Here is a 12,508-nt window from a genome sequence, read left to right on the forward strand (position 1 = left end):
ATCACCGTGCTTTCCCTCCGTACATGAGGTCTGCTCTTTGTGTGTGACCAGATTGCTCTAATGAAGATGCCAAATCCCATCATTGTTAATGTCTAGCATGTGGGGATGATTACAATACAAACTAAATGGACCTCTCCCAACGGGCGGACCAGAACAACGCAAAGTATGCACTTTGATGTATAGAATCATCTCAGCAACCTTTGATTAATCTTTGATTAATCCAACATCTGCCCCTAGCTGCAGGCCCCTGTTGGCTTATGGAGACGACACACTTATGAGCTGAGTGATGGGTTGCATGTGTGTGTGACGACTCTTGTGGTTTGGTTGTGTGTATGTGTTTATGTGTTTTTGTGTTTTGTTTATTTATTTTTTGGTCCAATATTCGATTGATGCCTCCCATTTCCAGTTGCCCCAGAACCTCACTTGTAGCCTTAAGAACAAGGTTGAATTATAGATATAATAGATAAAGCTCAGATAAGTGCTTGAGTTGCATGAAACATGCATTTGTTTGTTTCTGCGTCTTGGGTGTGTTTATGTTTGGTGATGATCGGCACGGCAAATCAGCCCCTGACCAAAACCACAAAGTAAGAATCATTTATATCGCTGCATTGTTTACACATCATTGTTAATTTAAGTGTTCAGTGCTAGAAATCCAAAGCAGATGCTAACATCGCACCTGTGAGGGTTTTTTTCCCATCACAGTCATCAAACATATCATTGTGTTTTGATTCGAAAGAATGTTCATTTTCTTCATTAAATCCATTTGCAGTGATTGCTCAAGTCTTTGATTTGACGTTTGATGATCTAATAATAAAAAAAACAGCTTATGTTTTGAATAATAATTTGTGATCAGAACAAAGGGGACATATTTTGAAAATTCACTCAAATATGCTTTTAGTTGGTTTGGTCACAGGCCAGTGAGATAAAACGCAGAAGAATGCACTTCAGATTATTGAAACCAGAGGCTCTGAAGTTATTATTTGACAGAAGGACTCATTTTTCTTCCCTTCCCTCCCCCACGTCACCCTGTCTTTAGCTCTACTGTCCCAGTGAGTACAATCCAGAGTTTGCGGTCGAACTGAATACCTTCTGGATAAAGTTTTACATTTGAAGGGAAATTGCATGCAGATGTTGGACTGTGCTGCACATGGGGATCAGACCTGGTTATATTAGTCCAGACAGAAGTCTGGTCCTCCCTGTCAAAATATTCCTGGCTTCTACAAGACACGTTTGCCTTGTGTGACTATATAGACTGTCTGAAACAGTCATGGAGTTTTTTTTTTTGGGGCTTAACTTTCCTCAACCTTCTTTTGTGGGACTGTCCAAAACCAGGTAGATGCTGTGGAGATCAGATAATCAATGTCATTGCTGCAGAAATCTGCTCATTTTAAAGATCTCCACCTTTAAATTTTAAGGCCTACTTACAATTGTGTTTGTTACAAATAGCTTTTTTATACAAAGTATGTCTGCTCGAGGCTTATCAACAGACTGGACCACATGTTCAAAGAGCAAATATTTATGGAGATTATTACAATTATTTTATCAAAATCCAAAGCAGCATTGCTCGTCTTCTATTTTGGTGTTATGATAATCTTATTTTTGAGTGTATTGTGACGGGGCCTGCTGCTCTGCCTCGATGTGCCAAAGCAAGTGCTGTGTAACAAACCTTGAGCTCATCAGTCTCCTCCTGCCCAGCTCTATTTGTTGTTCCTCGGTTCACAGTCCCGAGACTGGCAGACTGTGATGTGTGGGTGTGAAAGAGGGAGTGAGGAAGAGAGATGGATGCAGGAGGTGTGAGAGGAGGATTTTTAGAATATGCGTGGTGCAGATCTCTATTTCACCATCTCGGCCTCCCTCTATTCTCCATGAATAATGTGGTGGAGGCCCTGCCCAGCGGTAGGCCAGGCATGCAACCATATCAAGCTGTGGTAGAGGATGAGGTGTCCAGCTTGGCAGCTCTGAGCACATTCTACCCCCACAAGCTATCCCACCCCTCATCCACAACCTGCAGAGAAGAGCACTGGGCTCCAAGATGGCAATCCAGCCTTGATTTGCCAACACATTTCCAATGATTAAAATGTAATTAGCACAAGCGAGCACCTCCTCCCCAGCTAATTTCCACGCACGCTGTGACAGGCAGGCGGTCGGTGGCACCGAGGCCCCAGCAGCAGATGGAGGAGGATGCACCGGCAAGAGAGGAAACCATTTTGCCATGTGACTGTTTGCATCAGAAAACCATCAGGACACACAGCTATATCAGGAAGGAGCTGTTAGGAGGAGGGACTGAGGAGCCCTTGAAGACAACACATCAAATTGGCCCTGTCAGAGCTGACCCTGGCAATGGCTGCCATCCTTCATGCTGTCTATGTCCCTTCACAGACAGGCAGGCAGATTGGTGTCTTTCCTGGGCTTTAACCCCCTTAAGCAATCCTGCAGGATAACCTGGCTCAGGCTGATAAACACACACCATGCTCTCTGCGCCAGGATTCCTTAATGAAGGTCCATATCAGCAATAATTAATTCCTAGGTTGTGGATAGCAACCAACAGAACCGAGAGCTAATGTTACTCATGGGGTAACAAAATGCTTGCATGGCAGATTAGACCCAGGTATGAGCTATTTAAGAAAATATCAGAGACAGCTTGCAACAATAGAGACATGAGGTCATTGTTCCCCTGAGTGGTATGACTCAGTTTGGTTTTGGAGCAGTAAGTCCTGACCTGTTTTGCATTTCCACTGCCAGGTGTGCAGGACAGGTGGCTAATGCCACATCAGCTGTGATGGACAGATTGTCTCCCACCAATAACACCATTACCACCAAGAACAAAACAGTTTGGAATGAATAAAGAAAACACAAAGCCAACAGCGCCACAAAATGAGTAACTGGTTAAGCTGGGTCGCCAACACTTTAGTGGCAAAAACAATCCATCATCATCTCCATCAGGAGGCCCCGGTGATCCCTCTCTTCCTTCACTCGCTGGTGGGTGACCACTCTTTTCTCTTTTCACTGCTCTGGCTGTTGTGATTTATATCATTTCCGTTTACTCCAGCACCGCTCAGACATGCACGCATCGTTCAATAGCCACGCTTTCGCAGCCCATTCTGAATACTTTCTCACTCCTCACCATCAACTTGCATTTTCACCTCTCCTTCTCCACTCCGAGGACGGTATGCACCAGCGGTGTCAAATCTGGCAGCTTGAATTAATTTACGGCCTTTTGGATCAGCTTCTACTCAGACTCAGATCCAACAAGTCCTTCAGACCCCTGGACTCCATATAAGCAAATACAGAAACCCTGCCAGTGAAACTGGAGCCTGTTGTCTCAAACCACAAAACAGCACATGTGATGTTGATAGCTAATCTCCATCTGTGGCAAAGAGAGTGTAATGAAGCCTCATCTTAGTGTTTTAAGCATTAGATGTGTAGTATGAAGTTTCCTCTCTCTTTTATCTGCATCCATCTAAGAATACGACAGCTGTGCAACAGCGAGAAATGAAGAACAGCCTCTAGAACTGGCTCCGCATTGTTTTAAACTCTACATATGACTGAGCTGTGCGTCTGTGGGTCCACGTCCGTGGAGTCATGTAAGTCTGTGGATTTGGGTCCTGAGTTCTCAGCCTGGATCCGTCATGCGTGCTGAGACTGCGAGACATCTGGATGCGCAGATGTGCGCCCCGACCGCAGCGTAGCTAACATGCTATCAACTTGACCAGTAATTGCTGAAAGCTGCAAGTTAGTTTTGTGTGCGTTGTCATGTGCAGGACATACGGAAAATGGTGAACAAAACAATACCCTGTGTAAACTATCTGTTATTCCTACAAAATGTGCTAGAAATCATTTCTTTTAGAGGTTCAGGGCGGCCGAGACGGCCCGTAGATCCAACTGATCCCCTGGATCTGCAGGGATTTAGAAATCTCAACTCTGCGCGTCGTGGATTGCTCCTTTGTTGACCAATCGACAGACTGCAGCGTTTCTAGCCCCGCCTTCAGCACACAGTACCAGTTGTTTGGTACCTAAACAGAAGGGTTCTAAAACGTGGGATAGTATGTACCCGTTATTTTAGCCCCATTTTGACAAATGACTATAAAAAAAGAAATAAATGATCACTTTACCAACCTGAACGGTTCTTTAACGCTCAGTGGAAGCACAGCTTTATCAGACACCTTAAACATGCAGTTGTTACTGACCCATTTTTGATTTTCTTTTATTCACTCTACATCTGTTAGCATTTGTGGAGCAGGGGATTCTTCGAGTGTGGAAAAAGGAGTATGGCATACTTGCCTTGCACGCACCCCTGTGTGATGTGGTCAACTCTTTAGCACAGACATTTTTTTTGCGGGTTGCGCTGGCAGGAGACTCTGCTGAGCCCTGATGGCATGGACGGCTACAGCTGACCATTAAGCATTCGACCCGTGGCTCCCTGTGTTTCCCTTCTGCTGGGCCCGCATTACACTCGGCTGGAGAGGATTTAGTACAAGAATAATTTACTCCTACTTTCAGACCATTATAAACAAAGGACTCTCTGCTTGGACAGAGTGTAGGGTAATTTGTAAGAGCTCTCAGCGAAAAGAGAGGCCCAAGTGAGAGCAGGCGGGCAATCAGAAGTACTCAGGATACAGGCCAACATCAACAGCTCTTAGAGCTGAAGCTAATGTTTGACATTCCTGTGTTACTTAAACTAAACACCAGGGTTTAGCTGTACTGTATAATGCTGGCACTGTGCAAATAGCACCGGGTCTGGATAGAGTAGCACATTTCTTTGTCAGCCCCCTCCCAGGACTAATGGTTTCCTTACTGTACATCACTTTTGCCTTAAATAACATCTATTTCCTACCTTAGCCCTCACTGATCTGAAAAGCCTAATTTTCTCACTTAGACAATGCAGTAGGTTGTAAGCCGTGCAGGTTTATCTAACCAGTCAGTAGACATCCACGCCATAAAGAACTCCAGCATTAACTGAATTTCAGCGCTCACCTCTCCATAAGTATTAGTGATGAGCTTTAGCAATCTTTCATGACATATCCAATGGCTGAGTGCCAAGCTGAGACTTCTACTGGCTTTCCATCTCTTTTTCTGATGAAAGACTGAGTAAGAAGAAGTAGAAGAAATGAAAAATCCAGATATGCTGGGATCCTTTTCTACCGCCTCAGGTTGCATTCTGCATGAGGGAGCACATTAGTCGACTATGATCACGTATCAGTGAGTGACAGTTCCGACTTGTTTATGCGCTTGAAATGTGTTTTTATCTTTTTAGAGATATTATTATTTGTTACTGTTTGCCCTATGCTTAAGCAGAGAGTTCAAGGGAGCTTTGCCACACAGAAAGGACGAGCAAATTGCCTGCCCTTGCCTGTCAGGTCTGATCAGAGGTTTTTTTTACGTTGCTCATTATAAAGGTATTTCCATTTTATTAAGTTTTTCTCTCTCTTTTTTTTTTCATCTTTTGTCGCTCTGGGAAATTTGCATACCTCTATTCCTGGGGAGAAAGTAATGACAGCAATTTCTTTTCTTTTCTCTCCTCTCCCTCGCTCGCCGTGTGAGTGGTTCGTTTAGTGGCACCTGCAGAAGCGACAGGCGCAGGGATGAGAAGTGAAAGAGAGCAGTTGATTAAATCATCATCAAGTCGCAGCACAGAAAGTCAATTCTGCTTGCCGTCTACAATGATATCCTTTTATCTTAAAGTAATGAGCTATGGCACTTTTGCATCGGGTAATACGATGAGTTCCATTAGCATGTTCCATTTGCTTCACAAGCAAGGGCAAGTCATTCCAGCCGGCTTCTATCTTGGCAATCAAAGCAATTGGCTGCACAGCGAGGGGAACAGGGGGAAAGAGGGAGAGAAAAGAAGAGGAACACAAGGGGAAAAAAAATGTTTTTTATGGATCACAACATAGCGGAGAAACTAAAATGATGTCCATTATTTAAACCTCTTGTTTTCTGGTGTTACTTGGTGTCTGTTGTGCACGGAGAGGAGCAACTAATGAGTGCTCCGTCGCATTACTGATGTCACTCTCTCAGAGGTCTGAATGCAGTTCGTCTTGGCTGCTGGTGCATTAGCAAGTCCTGTGGGAGGCCACGTGAGAGAGATGTATAACAGACAAACCTATTTATTCACGAGCAGTAAAAGACGCACGAATGCACGCAGTATGGATTTTTTTAATATCAGATACTTGCATGTAATAATAATCAGCACTTGTCTATCATTGTTCTGGGTTATCTTGCCAGCTCTGACAGTCTGCAAGGCTGTTTGGCTTTAAAATGAGAGTGGGATGCTGTGGATGATGGAGAGAGACAGAGTGAGAGAGAGGCAGAGCAGGGGAACGTCTGAGGACTGTTTGCCCAGTGCGTTTATTGCCTCTGCATAATTTATGAGCTGTTGGAGCTGACCATCATGGCAGTATGCCGCAGGCAGCCCCTGGGGCCGTGTGGGACAGGCCTGTAAATTGGATGCTGTGCTCTTGCTGAGCTCGCAAGGCCCCTTTTTACCATCCAGCTTGGGAAGCAGATCAGCCACAGACCTAGCCACTTACCTTTGAGCTGAAGGAAAAAGGAGGGGGAAAAAAAATACTAAAAAAGAAAAGGCAGGACCTTCTGTGGCTCACTCCCTGTGCTGTCAGTCATTTCACACCCTTCCTTCACCACCCAGCAGCCCCTCCCTGCACTCCCACCCACACACCGTGCCAACCCCATATTCCCCCCCAGTGCCTTCTTCATTACTGACTCCAGTGCTTCTGTGCATCTCAGCCATATGCACAGCGTTGAGGGCCGCCAGTCACCCAGCATCTCACTAATTAGTTGATAAAGAATTAAGTGGACCTTGAAATTGAAATTGGAACGAAAAAATGAAATCTATCCACTTTTTTCTTCCCTTCATTACAAAGTTTCTTCCTTCTCTTGATATTTCAGCATCGCCAGCCTCAAGCAGACATTTACATGGTGGAATTATAATTCTGCTGGAGGTCACTGTTTTGAATTTCCAGCTCTCTCTCTGTGACTTTCTAGGTTCAGACGGAGCTGGTTTTAGTGACTGATCAAGGACGCAGCTGCTGATGACAAATTTGACATTTCACATTCTCATGCTCGTATCAGCTAATGTACCGAGCGATAACGTGCCCTGAATGTGACACTGAATTGGGGAAAAAAAATGATTAGCTTGTTTTTGAGAAGCTGCTAAGTTCAGCTATTTACAAAAGGCAAGTTAGAATTTGGTCAAATTAAACTTTGTCTGTCTTTCTCTTTCTCTGCAGTGTGACACCGAGAGTGACCAAGATGACAAGGTAAGCCTGTTTTCTCTCTATACACCAGTAAATGGGCTTCAAAAATCTATTATCAGGATTCAACAGTATTCAAATATTAGACTTTCTGTAATGTAATTACAATTAACATCATATTATCCATAAGAAAGTCTCAATTAATTCCACATTAATTATAAATAAGTTAATGAGGTGCAAAATCAAAATCAAACTTCTGGGTTTTTTGGATTTTGACATTTAAATGAGTGCTGACAGCCAGGGCTTACGGGTGGAGGTTTCTCTGCCTCAGTTATTATTCATTCAGTCACAGTTTCAGCCTGGCTTCCAGCGCTTACGATTTTACGTGTTGTGTCCTATCTAAGCAGCTACCTATTTGTGTATCTTCTCATCTCTTGTAGAATAACTCACTGCTTCCCTAATGAGAATATATTTCCGTCCCAGTCGTTCTAATCAACACCTCCTACTGTCAGGATCTACCGTGTCTTCCTGTGATCTACAAAACCATTTCTTTGATGTTCAGTTTTGTCCCTTTTTTCACTATTACATGGCAGGAACATGCCGATCATTTTGAGGAAAGAAGTTTTCAGATTTTCAAAGTTAACTCATTAATTTATCCATTTTGGATGGTTAACAATGTTTTGCTCTGATGACGATCAAATATTTAATTTAATATTTAATCACTCAATTTAAAGGGGACATGTAATGAAATTTAGTAAGGTTGGTGGTTAGGTTAGGTGGTTGTCTGACGGACTACCAGCTGAATAACTGATAAAAACAACTCTTTTGCTTTGTTTGATGCTGCCAAAGTCTAACATGTCATGAGTCCATGAGTAGATCAGCTTTGCAGGGTGCTGTGACATCACAGACACAAGCCAGAGCTTACATTTCATGTACCTTGGTAGTGGTTAGCACAGAACTGTAACACTGATGTGGTAGGAGACACAACCCAGCAGAGGATTTAAGACGCTGCCTCCATCGCCATAAAGCAGCCCAGAAGACATTTGGATGGTCCCTTTCGCACTTTGTCTCTCTTGTTTCTGGCAAATGTCACACACATGTCATGACATATATCTTTCAGAAGAATCATAATATGGCCTCCTGAATTGGTGTTCAATTTAGTGATACATTAGCAACACTAGCAAAAAAAGTTTGAGTATAAATCAAAGCAGCACAATGGTAGTAAAATGACAATCAACAAAAGCATCCCTGCTCTAGTTTTTAATCATTAAGCTACCGTAAATAGTTATTTATTAAAACACCGTCTAAATAAATCAGTTAAAGGTTATTGTTTTTTTAATGACACAATGCTATATCCAGAATTATATTTTTCTTACCAAAGAATTGAACAGTAATGCAGCTAAGAAGTTAAATATGAATACATTGTGTTGCATGTTGATTTGTGTTAACTGACTGACACACCATTGTTTATACCTACAATACACCTAACTGTAACCAGCATTTAAGAACTAGGGAAAGTGCGGTAACTTGCATTAAATGATACCGTTCTTTCAGCTTCATCTTTGGACCCGCTTGCAGATTTCAAACTTCTGAAGGCAGCAGGAAGACCCGCTGTGCTTCCATCACTGCATCAGTCCCCACACAGTTTATGCCTCATGCTGTTGTTGTCGTGCACAAGGGTGTCATGCTCAAACTGTATATTTTCTTTGGCAAATATGGAGTACTCATTTATCTGTTATATCTCAGACATGTGAACTGTGAGAGGCTCTTGTCATACAGAGTTTGTCTTTTTAACACCAGATCACCTGCTGCTTCCTAATCTTGTAGCTTGAGAGTGACGGAGTGATCTTTTCCTATAAAAGATTAATTGAGCTTTCATTAGCCTCTCCCCGTCCCCCACAAACATACAACAAAAAGGGGGTATTTATTTTAAGATACACTGGTGCCCCCAATTAATAGATCTTGAGTGACTTGAGCTCGTCTTGAAAGGGTTGTGCTGTTCACACTACATGACTGACTTGTGACGATGACTTGTACATATGCCAGTGGTGCTGGTTCTTAAAAAAAGTTATAGTTATGCCAGTGTCCTCATGCCATGGCGTATATTAGACCATAAACATGAACATCTAGACATACTGGAAATCTGTAGTGCAGTGAGCGTCTCCAAGCTCCTTTTTTGTCGATCTGTAGTGATTGGTGCTTCTCAAAAACTTTGGAATATCCATGTTTTCACAGTTTGAGCATACGTTGAAGGCTCTGAGGTAGCCACTAGCTTCTAACTAGAGATCTAGAACACTAATTATTTAGTAATGCCATTTGCTTGTTGTGTTTAGACTGTGAAACAAATTGAGTCATTACTCAGTGTTGTCGATTTAAATTGCTCCTGTCTTGATGGCAGTTCCTTTTTGTTTCAGGAAGAGAGAGAGCGAGCGTGGTAAGCTGTAATCCCCCCAGTGACTGTATTAATTCACCCTGGCTCACGTTACGCTGCTGATGAACAGCACCGACTACACCTTCCTGTCATTGATTAATTGTGTGTTAAAGTAACAGAGGACTGAATTAGTAAATAGGGGAGCCCTACGACATGGGCTGACTCACATGGTCTTTTGTAATGTAAGGGAGTAATTGGAGCGCCCACTCAACACTTTTACCCCTCCTTAGTCTTCATCACCTCTGCCACTATCTGCTCCTGCCAGGCGCCTTTCACACTACACCCACTGCCACTGCTGTCATTGGCATTCTGTGGGCAACGTGGTCTACTTTACAACGCCGCGGCAGAGAAAGACACAGGAGAGCAGAGTCATTTTAATGGGTCAAATGTATTCAGATGAGAACAAACGTGGCTTATTTAGTTTCCCTTCAAAGCAGGAAATGGAAAAAGTGTTCCCGGGAGAAATCATGCTCTGCCTGCTGTAGGAGGCCTCCACCATGTCGGAGGGAGCTGCCAGGCTCTGATAAGCGAAAGCTATTCGCATCTGAGGGACGATCCTGCCCGTGTATTTGTGTGTGAGTGTGTGTCTGCATGTGTTGGGAACTGTCAGAGCATTTGCTCATTATAAAGTGACCTAGAGGATGGGCCCTCTCCAACATGACATGTTAATAGCATTCAGGGAGGCAGGTGGGAGGAAGCCTCAACAGTCACTCGTCAAATATCACCGGCATTATTAACTCTATGTGCATTATCATTAGCATTTCTGTAAGAGGGCTCCCAGATAATAGTGTTCTTTTCTCTCTGCCAGGATCAAGCAGTCCAATCAGAGCTTAGATCATGGAGAGGCCCATTTCTGTCTTTACAATCTTAGATACGTGTGAAAACTGTACACGGATTGAATATTCAATAATCGTCTTGATTAGGTTTCTGCATCCATCTCCGTTGCTATCACAGAGCTCAACTCTCCCGAAACACACTCAAAGCATTCTCTCAGTACTCTTACACTTCTGGAGGTTCCGGCACCATCACACGATCGTTTTATTAATTATGGACGAGACTGGACCGTTCACTTGGGGCAGCTTAATCCCAGTTAAGAATCTCCGCTCTGCTGGTTGACAAAACAGACTAAGAAAGGCTCAATAGCATCAGGTATCTCCACGGGCCTGTTCAGAACTGGTATCAACATGCTTTCCGGGTGATCCAATTGCAGGTGGATAGCTGTAAGTACACCTGTTCACACCTGGGGATAAGATATCCCCACACGCAAAGCAATTGGCCACCCACATGCCTCAATCAGGTCTGTAAAAGCAAATGAGATGCTACTTTAAACTAAAAGAGGTGCTTTCTCCTCTGTCAGAAGAAGTTCATGCATCTCTGAAGACTTTTTAGACATTGTGGGCATTTGGAAGTAAGATAAAAAGAGTTAAGAACATAATGAGGATGTTTTCACTTCCCGGTGTTGTTATTTTAAGATGCTGTTAGTTTGCTAGCAGGTTCCTAAATGCCCTTATGAAGGGGAAATCAGTATCACTGGTTGACCCTCAAGTTGGCCCAGAAGATGTTCTGAGCATCTGACCACAAGTGTCCCGGTTCACCAATGGGTTGGCGCGACTGATGCACTGCAGCCAAATTTTTATTTAGTACGTTCTTCTTTTGCTTCCCAAGGAAGCGCACCCACACCTGAACAGGGCCAGATGTAAATCCCTCCGAAGCTAAATCCCAGGATTGTTTTGTCGTGTCGTTTCCACTCAGACAACCCCATCCACCAAAATCTGTGAAAAAGGGCTCTGAGATCTGAGCCCACCTTCAACATGCTCTGAAAAACATCCTGCTTTAGGACAAACTTTGGAAAAAAAAAACGTGGTTACGTTTTATGAACAAAAACATACCTTATCTATTTTTTTAAGCATATTCTAAAATAGCCACTCATATTATAATATATATAATATTGTCAACATCACACGGCTGCTCTGCCAGGACGCACTCATGCTTAAGTGATATTTTTCTTATCAGTAGCACCTTGAAACTGCCAGTCAAACCTTTTTGTGTGATTGCGTGCTGAAGGTATTAATGACTCTGAATTGGACTACAGGTTTTCTCTTCCTTGCCAGTAGGCTTTATTTTTATAGACCGCACCTATGGTAAGCATTATTTACATGCACTATCAGTAACCACAGGCAGTAAATGTCTCTTTGAAAATGCTTTGTGCCTTATTAATGGCAATGCTGCAGAGTGTGGTAATTTGCTGTGCTTTGCTCTTATTGGAGACAAGGGATCTAACTAGGTGCTTTAGAGCAGTAGATAGAACCTGTTTGTCCTTGACATAAAATAAAGATCTGAACTGGTAATATATTTGCTGTTTCTCCTCCTTTATTGTTTTGCTGTGTTTGCCCTCAGGCAATTACAGCAAAAGAGTTGTGTTTTTCAATCACTCAGTAGCACTGTACATAAAACCATTTTATCTCATCCTCCTCCTCCCAAACCCCCCCCTCTTTCCACCGCAGTGGGAAGGATGAGTAATAAAAAGGAGAGAGCAACTTGTCAGCGTTAAAAGATTATGTGTTTTGCCCCCTCCAAAGGAAGAGAGTAGTGTTTACAGGCTTGAGTGGGTGCTCGCTAGGCCGAGGCTGAGGCTGATTGCACTAGAGTACCCTGTCAGCCAGTGATTTGTCATGTACTTTATCATCCTTGTCACTCTGCAGAGCGTTGTCATAGGTAACGTCCCCGCCTGCCCCCTCCCCTCTTTGTGCTTTGTACCCAGTCAGTGTAGGAAATTTGTATTTACTTTGGGGGAGTGTAATTTGTTCCTCATGGATAATATGACCCTTAGCAGAGCCGGATCACGGGTTAGTTGAAGTGATATTTT

General features: G+C 43.2%; 1 protein-coding gene across 9 annotated transcripts in view; it reads left to right on the forward strand.

Moving 5' to 3' along the window:
• The window catches only part of auts2a (activator of transcription and developmental regulator AUTS2 a), a 352,954-nt gene that overhangs the window by 232,929 nt on the left and 107,517 nt on the right, over positions 1-12,508 (forward strand). For all 9 annotated transcript variants that reach the window (XM_061740173.1, XM_061740172.1, XM_061740176.1 and 6 more), the window contains one exon: positions 7,248-7,277. In XM_061740173.1, the coding sequence (XP_061596157.1) occupies positions 7,248-7,277 (30 nt within the window). The remainder of the gene's footprint in view (positions 1-7,247; positions 7,278-12,508) is intronic.

Source organism: Cololabis saira, chromosome 14 (assembly GCF_033807715.1).
Source record: "Cololabis saira isolate AMF1-May2022 chromosome 14, fColSai1.1, whole genome shotgun sequence".
NCBI lineage: Eukaryota > Metazoa > Chordata > Actinopteri > Beloniformes > Belonidae > Cololabis > Cololabis saira.